The 16,129-nt window shown below is 37.5% G+C and overlaps 1 protein-coding gene across 1 annotated transcript in view; it reads right to left on the reverse strand.

Moving 5' to 3' along the window:
- LOC106964802 (NACHT, LRR and PYD domains-containing protein 12-like) overlaps positions 1-15,001 on the reverse strand; it is a 26,810-nt gene extending 11,809 nt beyond the window's left edge. Inside the window, exons 1-13 of the mRNA XM_015060512.1 lie at positions 14,957-15,001; positions 13,652-13,877; positions 12,123-12,392; positions 11,990-12,026; positions 10,630-10,690; positions 10,110-10,340; positions 9,753-9,987; positions 9,608-9,661; positions 9,249-9,518; positions 9,119-9,152; positions 6,696-6,751; positions 2,803-4,555; positions 44-220 (exon numbers count right to left, since the gene is read on the reverse strand). Of these exons, the coding sequence (XP_014915998.1) occupies positions 44-220; positions 2,803-4,555; positions 6,696-6,751; positions 9,119-9,152; positions 9,249-9,518; positions 9,608-9,661; positions 9,753-9,987; positions 10,110-10,340; positions 10,630-10,690; positions 11,990-12,026; positions 12,123-12,392; positions 13,652-13,877; positions 14,957-15,001 (3,449 nt within the window). The remainder of the gene's footprint in view (positions 1-43; positions 221-2,802; positions 4,556-6,695; positions 6,752-9,118; positions 9,153-9,248; positions 9,519-9,607; positions 9,662-9,752; positions 9,988-10,109; positions 10,341-10,629; positions 10,691-11,989; positions 12,027-12,122; positions 12,393-13,651; positions 13,878-14,956) is intronic.
- Between the last annotated feature and the right edge of the window lie 1,128 nt (positions 15,002-16,129).

The raw sequence follows: 16,129 nt of genomic DNA on the forward strand, positions 1-16,129 counted from the left end.
TTTATTGTAGTATTTATTTGTTGAATAAATAGATGAAACAAACCTCAGAAATGTCACTTTAGTGACTGAACTCTCCAGGATCTGACACAGATGCTTCATTCCAGAGTCTTTCAGTTCAATGATCCTACTTATTTCCAGATCAATCAGATGGGAGGGGGTGGACTTCAGAGCTGAAGCCACAACTTTACATTCAGTCTCTGAGAGATCAGAGCCACCAAGTCTGTGATTGGAGAAGAAAGTCAGTTCTGATTAAATCAGACAATCTAGATTATAAACAGACTAAGATGTGATCTCAATCATATCATCTGAATATCATTTTACTGAGACTGCCACAACAGAATCTCTGCTGTTCATGATTAAGCTCTTGGAAGACAGCTTTCAGAGAACCCTAGCCTCAACACAGCTCTCCAGCTCACAGCCGATCTCTGCCTGGATATACATTCCCCCCACAGCACCACCCCATCTCAGCCAACAGTAAGAGCTGCCTCCTTTCCACCTGCATATTGCTCTCACATTGCTCTCCATCAGTTACTCCTTTTCCCCGCCAGTGTGAATCGCCGACCAGTCCTCACCTCCTGCTATCTGTTCTCCTGTTGTTCCTGCTGCTATAAAATAAACTACGTACTTACCCTTTAACTGTGTCTGTATTTGTAACTGTCATCTACACCAGACTCAGGTATAACAAACAAGACACTCATGTGCATTTTCTCAAAACATTTCACTCCACCTGAACGCAACTATAACACAACTATGACCAGGAGCTTCAAGCCAATAAATTAGCGTTGCCGACACTGGCTGGAAGACACAGAACAAACCATCCTTGTTTGGACAGACCACAAAAACCTGGTCAATCTACAGTCTGCTAAACACATAAATCCTAGACAGGCCCACTGGACATTGTTCTTTTTTCAGTTCAACTACAATCGCACTGGTTTCAGAAATTCCAAACTAGACACCCTCTCAAAACAATATTCTTCTTATAACTCTGAAGACTCCTCCAAACCTATCCTTTCTGAAGACTCCTCCAAACCTATCCTTCCACCCTCCTGTTATGGTGGTTCCATTATTTGGGGTCCAGAGGGCCTCATTCAGGCAGCTCAAGTAGATTGTCTCTGTCATCAGTCCTTCTGCAGTCTGCCTTAAATTCCCTCTCACCTCCATTATGTTCATCCAGTGTTTCATGTCTCTCAGATTAAGCCCGTTCATTCCAGGACTCATGGTAAGAACACTTTTTATGTGGTGCATAATGCTTTTACATGTTTTAAGTCCATCTTTTGTTTTTACAGTGTCATGTTCCGTGTTTCTGTGTGTTTATTTTTGAGTTTCTGTGTAGTCCTGTGAGTCTGTCTCTGTCTTCCCTGTTGATTGCTCCCAGCTGTATCCCGTTCCCTGATTACCTTCCCTGTGTATTTAACCCCACCTGTTGTCTTTGTCTGTGTCGGATCATCGTCGTATGTACTGTGGTTTGTGTTTGCTCCGTCTAGTCCGTTTGACAGTTGCTACCGGTTTTTAGCTGTGTGCTTGCCTCTCGCCGTGCTGCCTGTCTTGGACTGTTTTTGAGCTTTATCTCTTCATTAAATCATCATCACCATAACCTGGGTCTCAGCGTCTCTCCTCACCATCAACAACCCCACTTCATGACATACAGAAACAATCTGTTGTCTTCATGATACCAAAACAAGGGGCAGGTGAGATAAAAAAAGACATCTGATGTTGTGAACTCTTAAAAATATGTGCATTTTCATTTTTTACAGACATAACATAAACAAAGAGCTGAAGACAGAAGATAGTGGAAGGAGACAGAGTGACTGACCAATGAGCATTTTTCATGTGAAAACAATGAAAGTCGTTCCAGTAATTAAGAGGATGAAATGTCTAAAGTGTTAAAGGCTGCAGATGAGGTGCTGATGAAGAAAATGTTTCAAACTCTGGAATCTGAGTCCTCAGATCTTTGGGAGAACTTGACAAAAACTAAGACTCCTCCAGAAACTTTTACTCTGATTTACAAGCTCAGAGAAAATTAGTGAGAAGAGGAAAAATTTGTTAACAAGGTTTTCTGTGTGCAAACAATTATTTTTCATGGCAACAACTACAATGAAGTACTTATTTTAATGATCCAAGATTCTATGAAACCAAAACTTTTTTTATTAAAACAGTCAAAGATCCTAAAAGACAAATTAGGGACTAATGGCCCAATGAGCATACAGGTATTTAACTTTTAAATTGTGCCTGTGGCTGACTGGATCTTTCATATACAATATAGATTTTCTAGTTCCCAATGTCTTCTATTCATTGCAATTGAATATGAAAACAGAAAAAACATGGGACACTTTTAAATGAGCAAAATCTCTAAATACCAAAAGCTACAGCAGTGCTGTCATGAGTAAGCTGAACATTTACATTTTTCAATTGATATCTCAGATACCAACAATGAGAAAATGCCAGAATTAAGTAGAAGATCTTAAGGCATTTTAAAGAAGATGGAAAATAGGATGATGAAATGGTCTTAAAAGTACATTTTCCTTAGACAGAAATGCTTTAAACTACTTTGAATAATTCACTGGGCTTACCAAGCCTTTTTATAACTAGGACAAATGACTGAAATGATTCAGTCATTTGTGTGACTGAATCATTTTTCTTAGTGCCAATAAATTGAATTGAATTGAATGGTTTAATAGACCAAAGTATTAAGGACGCAGCTAAAGGCCAAGAAGCATCCAGAAGCAACTTGAAGAACTAAGAATAAACATTAGTACAGTAGTGCTGAATCAACATCCACACAACGAAAACTCCTTGACTCACCGAGCCTTTTTGCAGTTCTTCACAGCTGGAACCAGTCTCAGTTTTCCCCCCTCTGATGTGTTGTACTTCTCCAGGTCCAACTCATCAACGACCTCCGGTGACATCTGCAGCATGAAGGCCAGAGCTGAGCACTGGCTCTGTGAGAGCTTCTTCCCTGATTGCAAGAGCTGTTGGATCCCCTGAAAAAATGACAGGTCATTCATCTCTGTCAGACACCAGAAGATGTTGATGCTCCTCTCTGGAGAGATATCATCAGTGTTCATCTCCTTCAAATTGTTGATGATTCTCTGAATGGTTTCAGGGCTGTTCTCTGTCTTCCTCAGCAGGTCTCCTAAGAGTCTCTGGTTTGATTCCACAGAGAGGCCATGAAGGAAGCGAACAAACTGGTCTAGTTGGCCAGTTTTACTCCTGAGGGATTTCTCCATGACTTTCTTCAGGAACTCATCCAAAGCTGAGTAATTATGGTTTTCCCTTAGGAAGCTCTCTATCACCTCTGTGTTCCTAATGGCGAAACAGTGAGCCATGTAGACTGCAGCCAGAAACTCCTGGATGCTTAGATGAACAAAGGAGTAGACTGAAGTTTTGCCTAATCCTCTCTCCTCTTTAATGTGCTCAGTGAACACTCCTGAGAATAACAAGGCATCTTTGATGTCAATGTCACACTGTTTGAGGTCTGATTTGTTGAAGATAAATTTTTCTTTAAGCAGTTGCTCCAAAGCCAGTCTTCCCAGAGACTCAACCATCTCTTGGATGTATGTATTTCCAGCTCCACCACTGTATTTTTCCTTGTTGGTGTTCTTCTGAATCACCAGGAACTTAATGTACAGCTCAGTTAAAGTTTTTGGCAGCTCTGCTCCCTCTTTGAACTTTAGTTCATTCTCCAGAACATCTGCAGCGATCCGGCAGACCTCTGGGATGTGACACATGCTGTCCAGGTTTCGTGATGTCTTCATGTGGGAGATGATCCTGTTGGCCTGCTGCACATCTCTGAATCTCTTCCTGAAGTACTGCTCCTTTTGTGTGTCAGTGAACCCTCTGACCTCGGTCGCCATGTCAATGAACTCATCTGGGATCTGATTGGCTGCTGCAGGTTGTGTGGTTATCCAGATGAGAGCAGAGGGAAGCAGTTTCCCCCTAATGAGGTTTATCAGCAGAACATCCACTGAAGTGGACTCTGTAACATCAGTCAGGATTTGAGTGCAGCAGAAGTCCAGAGTAAGTCGATTCTCATCCAAACCATCAAAGATGAACAAAACCTTTAAGTGTTCAAAGCTACACATTTCTTTGTTTTTAGAAAAGAAGAGATTGACAAGTTCCACCAAGCTTAATGTTTTCTCTTTCAAGGCATTCAGCTCTCTGAAAGTGAATGGAAATATGAAGTGGATGTCCTGGTTGGTTTTGTCTTCAGCCCAATCCAGAATAAACTTATGTGTTAAGACTGTTTTCCCAATTCCAGCCACACCTGTTGTCATCACTGTTCTGATTGGTTCCTGTCTTCCAGGAGGGAGTTTGAAAATGTTTTCTTGTGTGATTGTTGACTTATGTTTCCTGGATGCTGTTCGAATCTGTTTCCATTTACTTACTTTGACTCCCTTTTTGTCATTAACTACTCCAATCAATCCCTCTGTGATGTAGAGCTCTGTGGAGATCTGATTCTGAAAGGTTTGATTTTGAGCTTCAACAATGTCTTCATGGAGATATCGGAACATCTTCTTTAGAGACTCTTTAAGGTCACTTTGACACCGACTAATATCTGAATGAAGAGACAAACAGAAAACAGGATACACGTAAAAAAAAAAAAAAGAATACAAACTATTACTGATCCTCTCAGAGGGGTGTTTGTGTATAATGTCACATGGACACATTAAAATGCAAAATATATTCACAGTAAATTAATTATGTTTCCAAGCCTGTGGAAGCGAGCAGATGGCCAAGTCAGGCCATGGCCATTCTCTTGCTCCTGTGGAGTAATTTGTTATTCTTTTTATTCCTCTCCTCGAATACATATTGGTCAGAAAAAGCAGGGAATGCTGGAATAAAGCTAATGAGTCTCTGGTTGAAAAACTTTGCTGCTTAGAGAAAACTCTTCATGTTTCCCAATACTTAGTGGGCACTATTACAAAGGAAAATACATTTTGGGTGGTAACTCCTAAACCTCAAGTCCTACACTCAAAATCTTGATGGGATCTTAAACCTTAGATGATTCTGCAACAGTTTTACTTTGGCCACGCCCACTTCTGCCTAGATTTTTTTTTTGCTCTAACATAACATCTATGGACCAAGCTGCTAAAGCAATACGGAAATAATTTAATTATTTTTTGAAAATTGTGCAAGCTATGCAATACCAAACAATTAATTAATAAATCAATCAAATTTTATTTGTGTAGCACATTTCAGCAACAAGGCATTTCAAAGTGCTTTACATCGTAACAAATAGTGGTGTTATTTAAACTAACAACAGTATTTTAAAGTCTATTCTCTGAGCTACAGGGAGCCAGTGTAGGGACTTTAAAACTGGTGTTATGTGCTCTATCTTCCTGGTTTTAGTGAGAACATGAGCAGCAGCGTTCTGGATCAGCTGCAGCTGGAGGATTGATTTATTGGACAGACCTGTGAAGACGCTGTTGCAGTAATCAATGTGGCTAAAGATAAACGCATGGATGAGTTTCTCTAGATCAACCCCATACAGAACCATTGAAGCCATTGCTAATACAGGACTAAAGCAAAACAAAGTCCAAAAAAACTACTACCAAGAAAGAAATAAGGGTAACACTTTATTTGAAGGGGGTTGAATAAGACTGACATGACACTGTCATAAACATGACATAACACCTATCATGAACATGAATAAGCCTTCATGAATATTTATGACTGTTGTCATAAAGCGTCATTCGGTAAATAATGACACTTTTAATACAAAGTTGACATTATTCAAAATGTCTTTGTTATGACAACTTGACATTAACTAAGAAATCATTACTGTTTAAACTTTACCTTTAATAACATAAAGTTACCTAATTTTTAAAGTGCAATCAGTAATACTTTTATAACAAATTTATATCAGTAATGATTTCTTGGTTAAGGTCACGTTGTCATAAGAAAGACATTTTGAATAATGTCAACTTTGTATTAAAAGTGTCATTATTTACCGAATGACGCTTTATGACAACAGTCATAAATATTCATGAAGGCTTATTCATGTTCATGACAGGTGTTATGACATGTTTATGACAGTGTCATGTCAGTCTTATTCAACCCCCTTCAAATAAAGTGTTACCGAAATAAGTGAATGAAGGACAACCGGTCCTTTGTGCTCATAACGCTGTTGTAATAAATGTGTAATTTATTTCACAAGCTCCACTGCAATAAGCTCCAATGTTCTGGAGCTCCAGAACATATTAGGAAAATATAATAATCGTGATATGAATGAATGATGCGATAAACATTGAATTGCTCTCCCTGTCTACTTTCTGAGTCCAGGTATTGGTGGATAGAGTAAAGACTGATGTATCAGACAGTTACACCCCTGTTCTTCATATCATTCCATCATAACTTTGTGTTTCTGCAGAGTTCTGGAGTCTGAGTCCATTTTTTGTAAAACCTGTTATATTCAGGCTTTACAAAGATTCTAACTGCTCCCCACAGTGTTTCACTGAACAGAAAGAAATGAAAAAGATCTCTCTTTATAGACTGAAGCTGTGGTTCATCATACAAGCTGTAATTTGTCAGTTTAGATTTGTACTATTTTAATGGTTGATACAGAAATAAACTCCTGAGAACTGCAAATCATTAAGTTTTCTGATTACATACATATATAAAGACAACTAAATATGCTGTCTTCTCTCTATAACAGTTTCTAACAGTTACCAGTTTAAAATACTCTCACCACTTACCTGAGTCCTGCTGGTCTTCCTGCTGCTCTTCTACTTGGGGTTTCTCAGTCTTATTCCTGAAAATACATTATTTATTTATGTTTCAGGTTCTATTTACAAATTCTATTGTCTTTCCCTTGTATCCATTCAGAAGGAAAACAATTAATATTGGAGCAAAAAACCAAAATAAATTAAAGAAATGGAAAAAATAAATAAATAAATAAATAAATCACATAAAATCCACACAGAAATTTTCTCTAAATGCCAAGAAGACCCCATCCCCACCAGAAAACACACTACTGATGCCAGAAACAGCAACCAAAACATCAGCACAGTTTATTTCGCCTGCATATATAAAATACATCTGCAGTTATTAAAGCTGAAACATGTAAGTAGGATAACAGACTGCTTCCAGGTACTAAGGTAGAAAAACTATGATTCAAGAGGGGGCCCTGCATGTGGGCAGAAAGATATGAATACTTTTCTAAGTGAGGGTTTAAGAAAACAGGAACATGTGGACAATAAACTGACTCAGTGGTTTAGATAAATACAACCAGGTGACTCAGACTGGAAAGGACTTCACTGGCTGGCTTATTGGTCTTATGTCATAAAGTGGGTGCATAAGCTCCACCACAGAGGTGTTTGGACCCCTGATCATTTGTTTGGTTTAGTTTTCAGGTGAGCAGAGTGAACCTTATCTGGATCTAGCAGCTTCTTAAGCTGCCATCACCGTATCTGCGCTGATGGGTAGCAGCAGATATAAAGAGAAAAGGATGTGGGAAACATCTCTGGAAAACTGCAGCTTCATATTGTTGAAGCAGAAATCAAGTTCTGTTTTTACTGAAGTTGCTGTTTTGGACCAAACTGAAGAACTGCTGCAGAAGGTGTTATATGGGGCTTTCTATCAGGGTGTATATTTGGGACAAGGCTGGTCCTGATCCAGCTCTGCTTAGCTTAGGCTTGTAGGGCATGACGCTGGCATGAAACCAAAAGGACGTTCTCTTTTTCCTCAGAAACAGAACCACAGATCAGCAAAAACTCAAACTGTCTTTGACCTCCACAAACCTGCAGTCTGTAAATGAGATTGTTTACCAGCTTTAGATGGTCAGATACCAGCTGGTTCTCATCTTTCATTATTTGAGTAACAAAACTCCTGCAAAGGCCTATTGTAATTGTAGTCATTTATTATTCTTTTCTGAATCAAAGTAACTTTTTGGAGGCCCTAATTATGAAAAGTCACCAACTTTTGAACACATCAAATGTGCAGAAAAGAAAGTATTTCACTATAATTGAAAAGGGGTGTGACCAAATAGCTTCACAACATCCTCTAAAGTTAACCCATTGAAAATGGTATAAATCATTTGAAATTTAGCTCACAGATAGATTAGATACCTTCAAGACATTTGAAAAAAAATGTTAAGTAGAGAGGTATGTCATAAAATCAACAAGACATTAGCTTTTGGGGTCAAAAGTACATTTTTGAAATCTCACATATGTCAAATGACCTCTCAGGAAATTAAAAGTCTCATCTTCAGAGGTTGCAATAGAATTTTTTGTTGTCCATCATTTTGACTGATGGCATAAAAAAAAAATCTACCATATTCTGTTTTTACCTATCAAATTTAAATAATACTGACACAAGCTATTCAGTTGCACTTAATTTTTTGCGGCTTAATTAAGTTCAACAGACAATCTAGATCCCATCACACATCAAGCAGAGACCTGACTCCAGAGGGGCACAGTAAATTAACTTTCAATGTGGGAATTTATCATACGTGGAAGCATGCATATAATCGAGAAAATAGACCCACGTACAAAAACTTTGGTACTTAATCTGTAATCCTGGATCTTAAGGTACTGGGTGGTGCTGTTTCTTTGATGCCCGCTACTCCTCATACTTTAAATTCAATTAAAATATTCGGTAACACTTTATTTGCAAAAGACTGACAAGACACTGTCATAAACATGACATAACATCTGTCATGAACATGAAGAAGTCTTTATGAATGTCTTTGACTGTTGTCATGAAGTGTCATTTGGTAAATAATGACTTTTAATGCAAAGTTGCTCTAAAAGTTGAATTGAAAGTCCATTAAAAGTGCCAACATTGCCTGATGTTGTAAATGATAATTTAATGCAAAGTTGGCACTTTTAATGGACTTTCAATTCAACTTTTAGAGCAACTTTGCATTAAAAGTGTCATTATTTCCCAAATGACACTTCATGACAACTGTCATAAATAATCATAAAGACTTGAGATGTTATGTCATGTTTATGACAGTGTCATGTCAGTCTTATGCACACCCCTTCAAATAAAGTGTTACCAATTATACTCCAAGCTAATTAGGCTTTAATTCATATGAAGGGTTGGGTACCAGTGTTGGTGAGGCAGCATAGATACATTTGATCTGAATCTGGACTTCAGAAGAACTTGTAGAACTTACTTTTCATTAAAGAGATCTTCACCAGACTCTTGACCTAGAAAAAGGCAAAACAACAGCAGACAGTGTTCAATTTAACCATAGGATTAATAAAAAAGAAAAACAGTGGCCAATAGAAACCTTGTGAACTGACCTGTGATAGAAGATGACTGTAGCTCAGACCACAGTTGTGGATCGATGGTTTGAAGATGATGAATCATCTCTTTGGAGGCATTAGTTTCCTTCTCCATTACAGTGTCAACTAAGCAGGTGGCCATGTTTACTCTGGTGTGGTTTTGAAGGATTGCCTCCTTCTCTGATGACTTCAACATGTTTGCCTTCAGGAGAGCCTCCATGAGTTGTGTCAAGGTTTCTTTTGGTACCTTCCTCACAAAGTCACTAAGCATCCTGTTGAGTTCTTTCTCTGTAGGCAGGAACACAAAGAAATCACTGCAGTTCCTTGATGGAAACTTTATGATGCAGTAAAGACCGGATTTTGGAATCTAGCTGTACCTTCATTTGTAGATGATGGAGTAATCTGCTCCTCTACTTCAGGGGTAACTTTGTCTGTTGATAAGAAGAATAAATGTTTAGCAGGTACTTGTTCAGATGTTTCAGAACAAACTCTTGAAGGATATTTTTGCTCCATCAAACATACCTTTATTGCTTTCAATCTTCTTCAGGATCTTCTTTGTGACCTCCCTGGTCTTTGGGGTGTATGTCTTAATCATCAGATCTACCGTTTCCAGTCTGTCTGCACCATACAGCTTGGATTTTGTGATGGGTTTGAAGCCATCCTTGGACTCGTCCGCATTCTGAAGGTACCACTGGAATAACTTCAGCTCCTTTTTGTCCAGGTCTTCCAAAATATCCAGAAGCCAAACTTTAAACACCTGGCAGTTCAGGAAAAGATTCCTTGTTAGAATATCAGGAAATAAAATATTCGAGCTCATTCATTATGAGAGAAGATAACGACGTTCCGATTTGTAGACAATACAGGAAAAAGTATAATTACATGTCCTTCTTGTGGAATGATCTTCTTGAAAATCTTTTCTGCCACCTCCTTGGTGTTTGTGGTGTACTTCTGAAACATCAGATTTACTGTGTCCAATCTGTCTGCATGTTCCAGACGGCTCGTTTTGATTGGTTTGAAGTCAACGTCGGACTCGGGCAAAGTGTGAAGGTACCAGTGGAAGTACTTCAACTCTCTGCTATCCAGATCTTCCAGTTGGTCCTTCAACCATTGCTTTATACCATTTAAAAATAAATGAGGTTAATTAGATAAATGTTATCAACAAGACAGCCAAGAGCTATTAGGACTCCATAATTGGAGGATCCAGGGTCACCGTTTCAGGTTCTTTGCATGACTATGTCTGATGGGGGTTTTTTAAAGCAATGTACAAAACACATTGTTAAGAACAAGTGAAGAAAATCTATTCCAAAATAACCTGAGCATAGCTACTAACCTTACAGGAGTCAGTCAAAACTTAGACTATCTAGTGGCATTAAGCTCATAGACAAAGATGGCAACTTACAGCATCACTGTTGTCTTCAAGAGATTTCGGCTGCCAGATTTCCTTCATGTCCCAGAAGGGTCTATGGGTCATAAGATGACATTAAATTTACTGAAGGTAAATTTTTTTAATGGAAATATCTATTACAGAAAATGTCATACATCCAGGCCTGGTTGGAAAGGAGGACAATAGGGGGCACTGGGAGGCATTGTCCACCCACAGAGTCAGCTCCCCCTGGACTGGAAGGTATTTCTTATATCTTTACCTCAGAGTGGCCAACTTTCTATTATTCCTATCTTGATTTGGTACAGTAGGGGCTCCCACACATCCTGTACTGGTCCCTCTGTCTCCCGCACCTTTTTTAGCCATTACAAGTGTTTAATCCATTGCAAACATGTCATAACGTGTTTTCATGAGCCGCCTTTAATGCAACACTAGTGTAAATGCGACAGAGGCATGCTACTGCTGTGCGGAATGGCATGCTGGTGTGTCTTAGAATTATGGCAGCAAACTAGCAAAAGTCAAAGAACTTTGCACAGTTCCCCCCACAACCCCGACAAACTAACCGAGTGAGTTGATTAATGCTGTTGGATGCAGGTAATGTTAGCTAAATGACCAACTAATGTCAATAAATCACGTTAAGCTTTTCAACAAGAATAGGTTTCTAGTATTGCTGTTATCTATGTTCAAAACAGGGTAGTGCTGGTTACATTCACTTGAGTAACTTTTTGGGAAAGGATGCATTGATAATAGTTTTACTGTACATTTTCCCTTTACTTGAGTAATATTATTCTACTCTTACTTGAGTTGAGTTGATTTTGCATTTAATTAGACTTCATGGGACACCTTGGATTTCCACAACATATGAACTAATGTTAATGCAAATTTGAGCATAAACATTATGCTCAAATTGCATGTTACACATGTCACTGTTTACATCCTTACTTTTTATCTTGTATAAATAAACATGGTAATTTTATCTGAAATGTTACATAAATGTTTGTTTATGTATTAATATTAAAGTAAAAGTATGTTTAGTCTGCCCCCCTCAAATTAAGCAAAGGTACCCCTCCTGCTAAACTGCTCTGGAGCCGGGAGTGCGTATATCATACATGTTGAAACTAAGTTTAGAACTTGGTAAATAAGTCACTCTGAAATGATTCATTATCTGGTAGAAATTTAACACAGATCCCTAACTTATCTGTTAATACTTGTGTTTATAAAAATGTGTGAATATTTTATACTTGATGGTATCCAGGAAGTAATAGTGATTAGTCCATGTTACTGGTCCTCCAACACAGAGTAATTAGGTCACTTCAGAGGTCGATGTCTAGATAAACTTGATTTGAATCTGGACTTCAGAAGAACTTGTAGAACTTACTTTTCATTATCAAAGAGATCTTCACCAGACTCTTGACCTAGAAAAATGCAAAACAACAGCAGACAGTGTTCAATTTAACTATAGGATTAATAAAAAAGAAAAACAGTGGCCAATAGAAACCTTGTGAACTGACCTGTGATAGAAGATGACTGTAGCTCAGACCACAGTTGTGGATCGATGGTTTGAAGATGATGAATCATCTCTTTGGAGGCATTAGTTTCCTTCTCCATTACAGTGTCAACTAAGCAGGTGGCCATGTTTACTCTGGTGTGGTTTTGAAGGATTGCCTCCTTCTCTGATGACTTCAACATGTTTGCACTCAGCAGAGCCTCCATAAGTTGTGTCAAGGTTTCTTTTGGTACCTTCCTCACAAAATCCAGAAGCATCCTGTTGAGTTCTTTCTCTGTAGGCAGGAACACAAAGAAATCACTGCAGTTCCTTGATGGAAACTTTATGATGTAATAAAGGCCAGATTATGGAATCTAGCTGTACCTTTATTTGTAAATGATGGAGTAATCTGCTTCTCTACACACTAAATAGTGTTTTTGGCATTTACATTAATCTCACTTCATTCATTTGGTTCAGTGTTAACTTACTTTTTTTGTTCAATTAACTTAAAAGTACCAAATCTAACTAACGTAAATTAACTTTATTAATTTAAAAGAACTTTTTACTTTGACTTTACTTGGAACAATGCCAGTTTCATATCCTATGTCTGACCAACTCAATTTATTAAGTTTATCAAACTCAGTTTACCAAGTTTTTATAACTTAATTCATCAAGTGACATGACAAGATTAGTCACTCTTACTCAAATTATTTATTTTTGTCTAATAAATTCAAATCTCGTTGACTTAATTCTACAGAAAGTCAACTCAAACTTTTAATTTCTTCCAAACTGTCAAAAATTACATTGTCACTCACACTGTACGTATGTATGTAAATGTATGTTTTAACATGTTATTTTAGTTTTTTAAAGATCCTGTACACTGAATAAAGAAAATAGTTCATCCAACTTAGTTTGTTAAGTTGGTTTATCTTGGTAAATAAGAGGGAGGACATGCAGTAAAGGTCATCAGGCTGGAATTTAACTTGCGATGGCCGCACCATCATAGCACCACAGTCACTACGATCTTTGGTGAAGCTTCCGGTATGACATCAGACGTAGGATACAAACGCAGCATTGAACTTAATTGTTTACGTTATCTTTAGAGTACACTTCTTTGAGTGCACTCTGAAAAGTGTATTTGAAAGTGTCATGACGCAAACTTCATCAGGAACAGATCCTGTACCAGTCGTGGTGTTGTGGGGGCGCAGAGGGAAAACACACTGCATAAGTTCTGATGATCTTTGCTGCTGTCTTCTCTCACCGTCATCACCCACTTTCCTGTCTAACTTCTCTCAAATAAAGGCTGTCTGAGAAAAAAAATACCTAAGCTGGATGATCATAATATATTGAGTTGGATAAACCTGGCAAATTGAGTTGGATAGACATAAGTTGAGTTGGTTAAACTTAAAAAGAAACTTAACTTAAGTAAACTTTAAAAATAAATTAATTGAGCCTGGCAATTGAGTTGGCATAGGTTTGTCTGTTGAGAAACAGAATACATGTTTAGCAGAAACATCTTTGGATGTTAAAATTTTTTCTCTTCATCTAACAAACCTTTATTGCTCTTAACCTTCTTCAGAATCTTCTTCTTGACCTCCCTGGTGTTTGTGGTGTGTGTCTCAGTCATCAGGTCTGCTGTGTCCAGTCTGTCTGCACCCTGCAGCCTGTTGATGGGCTGGAAGCAAACATTCGACCCGTCTGCAGTGTGGAGGTTAGGTTGGAAGTACCTCAGGTCTCTGTCGTCTTGTTCTTCCAGATGCTCCTTCAGAGATCGCTTGTCCTTTAAAAACAGATAACTGGAATTAGATAAATGTCATCTACAAGGCAGTTAACAGCTTTTGTGACTCCAGAGTTGGTGGATCAAGGGTCACAGCATCAGGATTCCAACCAAACTAAGTCTCATGTTATTTTAAAAGTGTACATAATGTACTCTTACACACAAGTGAGGATGTTTTTTCCACAAAGAGCCTGCCCATAACACCAACCTTACAGGAGTCTCTCAAGTCTTAGACTTTATACAATAGCATCATAAGGGAGGCTGTTTATAAAGTCACACAGTAAAAAAGTATATTAATATTTATGTTTATTTAGCCTAAAAAATTATTGTACATTTTTCAGTCATATTTTGACTGTTATTCATACATCTATTAATGCCCTTATTACAGGGGCATAAATCACAAGCTAAATATTTAGCATACAAAAAATATTTAGCTTTCAAATTTACAAATATTAATTTGGAAACTAAATATTCAGTTACAAATTCAATATTTAAATCTGAACTACATTTCAATCTGGAGAGACTCAGACAGAGAAAGAAAGCGATTAAAGAAAGTTTAATAACAAATAAACATTAAAGTCCTTCAGCGTTCAGGCCCCGGCTGTGGACGTCGAGGTGGAAATTTGATAAGCTCGACAAACATTCCTGATGCTACATAGGAGGCACTGATTGATGAGGCAGATGAGGCTAAGCAGTCTTCCAGATTGAATTTGCGCCGAAGCTTCATGTCTTTGTTTAGAAACAAAATAGTTTGCAAACTGAAAATTATGTTTTAAATTAAAAGTGCAGTTTAACTAAACATTTATTTTTCTATGTATATATTTCTTTTACAAATTAAGCATTTAAGTTCTTAAGAAAATATTTATTTTCCAAACTAAATATTTAGCTTGGATATAATTATTAAAACAAGTTAATATTTAGCAAGTAAGCTAGCACGCTATTTAACCCTTCTGCGGTCTTAAGAGGTGGGGTATATTCTTTTTTTTAACCTGTGCGCAGTCTGGCAGGGTTGCATCAAACCCAAGTTTTACAAGGTCTTTTTTGTGTGGTTTCAGAAACTGACAGTCTGTCGGAACACACACCCCCAGCTGTCTGATCGTGACATCTGCTGCGCTCTGCCTGAGCATTGGTCTAAGACCAAGGGAGGGCTAAATATTTAGATTGGTAGATAAATATTTAGTTTATATGCAAATCCACTTGCTGATAAGTGGAAGTGGGATATGAAAAAAAGCTTGGTCCTGTTGACCTTTTTAAACTCCTGCTTCTGGTCAGACTAGATTGCTTCAGTCTTTGCTGAAGTAATTCTTTTATCATAGATTCTTTTTACAATGCACCGGTACAGCTGATGTTGAAAACATACACAATGCGGTTTTAGTGGTGATATAGACCTTTACTCATGAATCTAGCGGAACTGCAGCAACATTTGTCTCTGTACAAGCCATAACTTCCTGGTTTATGTTCCATTCACTCTTAAGTTGCTTCAGTGTTTAAAATTATGTTTATGAAAATGATGAAATATACTATTTGTGCAAAAGTAAACATTTCAACCATACATATGCAATAACTCAGCTCCAGAGAAAGTTTCATGTGAATTAAACATAAAGCAGAAGTGTTATGCAGATTTTGCTGCATAGCTTGCTGTAGATGCATGAGTAAGCAAATCTTTTGTTTGCAGCTAAGATGTTAGACATGTCAAGAGGAAGATAATTGATAATGTAAGTTACTTGAGCATCAGCTGAAGTGATCCAGTGAACTTGCCAGCAACAGGAGTTTAAAGAGGTCAGTAAAACCCAGCTTTTATTTTGATAATCCACTTTCGCTTATCAATAAGCAAATTTGCAATTTAGTTAACAACCTAAATATTCAGTTAGCTAGCAAGCAAAATCTCTTTGTCCAAGCTAAGTATGTAGGCTTGAAAATAAATATTTAGTTTGGAAATTAAATATTAATTTGAAAAATGAACAATGTGAAAAAAATACACATTTATTTTGCAAAATAAAAAATATTGTTGATTAAATATTGTATTTTGAGTGTGCATTTCCTTTGTACACTTATGTGGCTTGCAAATTAAATATTCAGCTTGGAGTTCTGATCAGTTATCATAAATGTATGACTAACATGGTGTAAAAAAATCAACACCCCTTTTTTGTCTTATGACAGCTAAATAACTAAATTATTGCTATAAATTTTTTACTGTGTAACTTTACAAACTGCATGCTGTCGCAACAAGATTGAAGATGATGGATGGTGACTTA

Source organism: Poecilia latipinna, unplaced genomic scaffold (genome assembly GCF_001443285.1).
Source record: "Poecilia latipinna isolate Pla-1442-1.1 unplaced genomic scaffold, P_latipinna-1.0 Scaffold1721, whole genome shotgun sequence".
Lineage (NCBI taxonomy): Eukaryota > Metazoa > Chordata > Actinopteri > Cyprinodontiformes > Poeciliidae > Poecilia > Poecilia latipinna.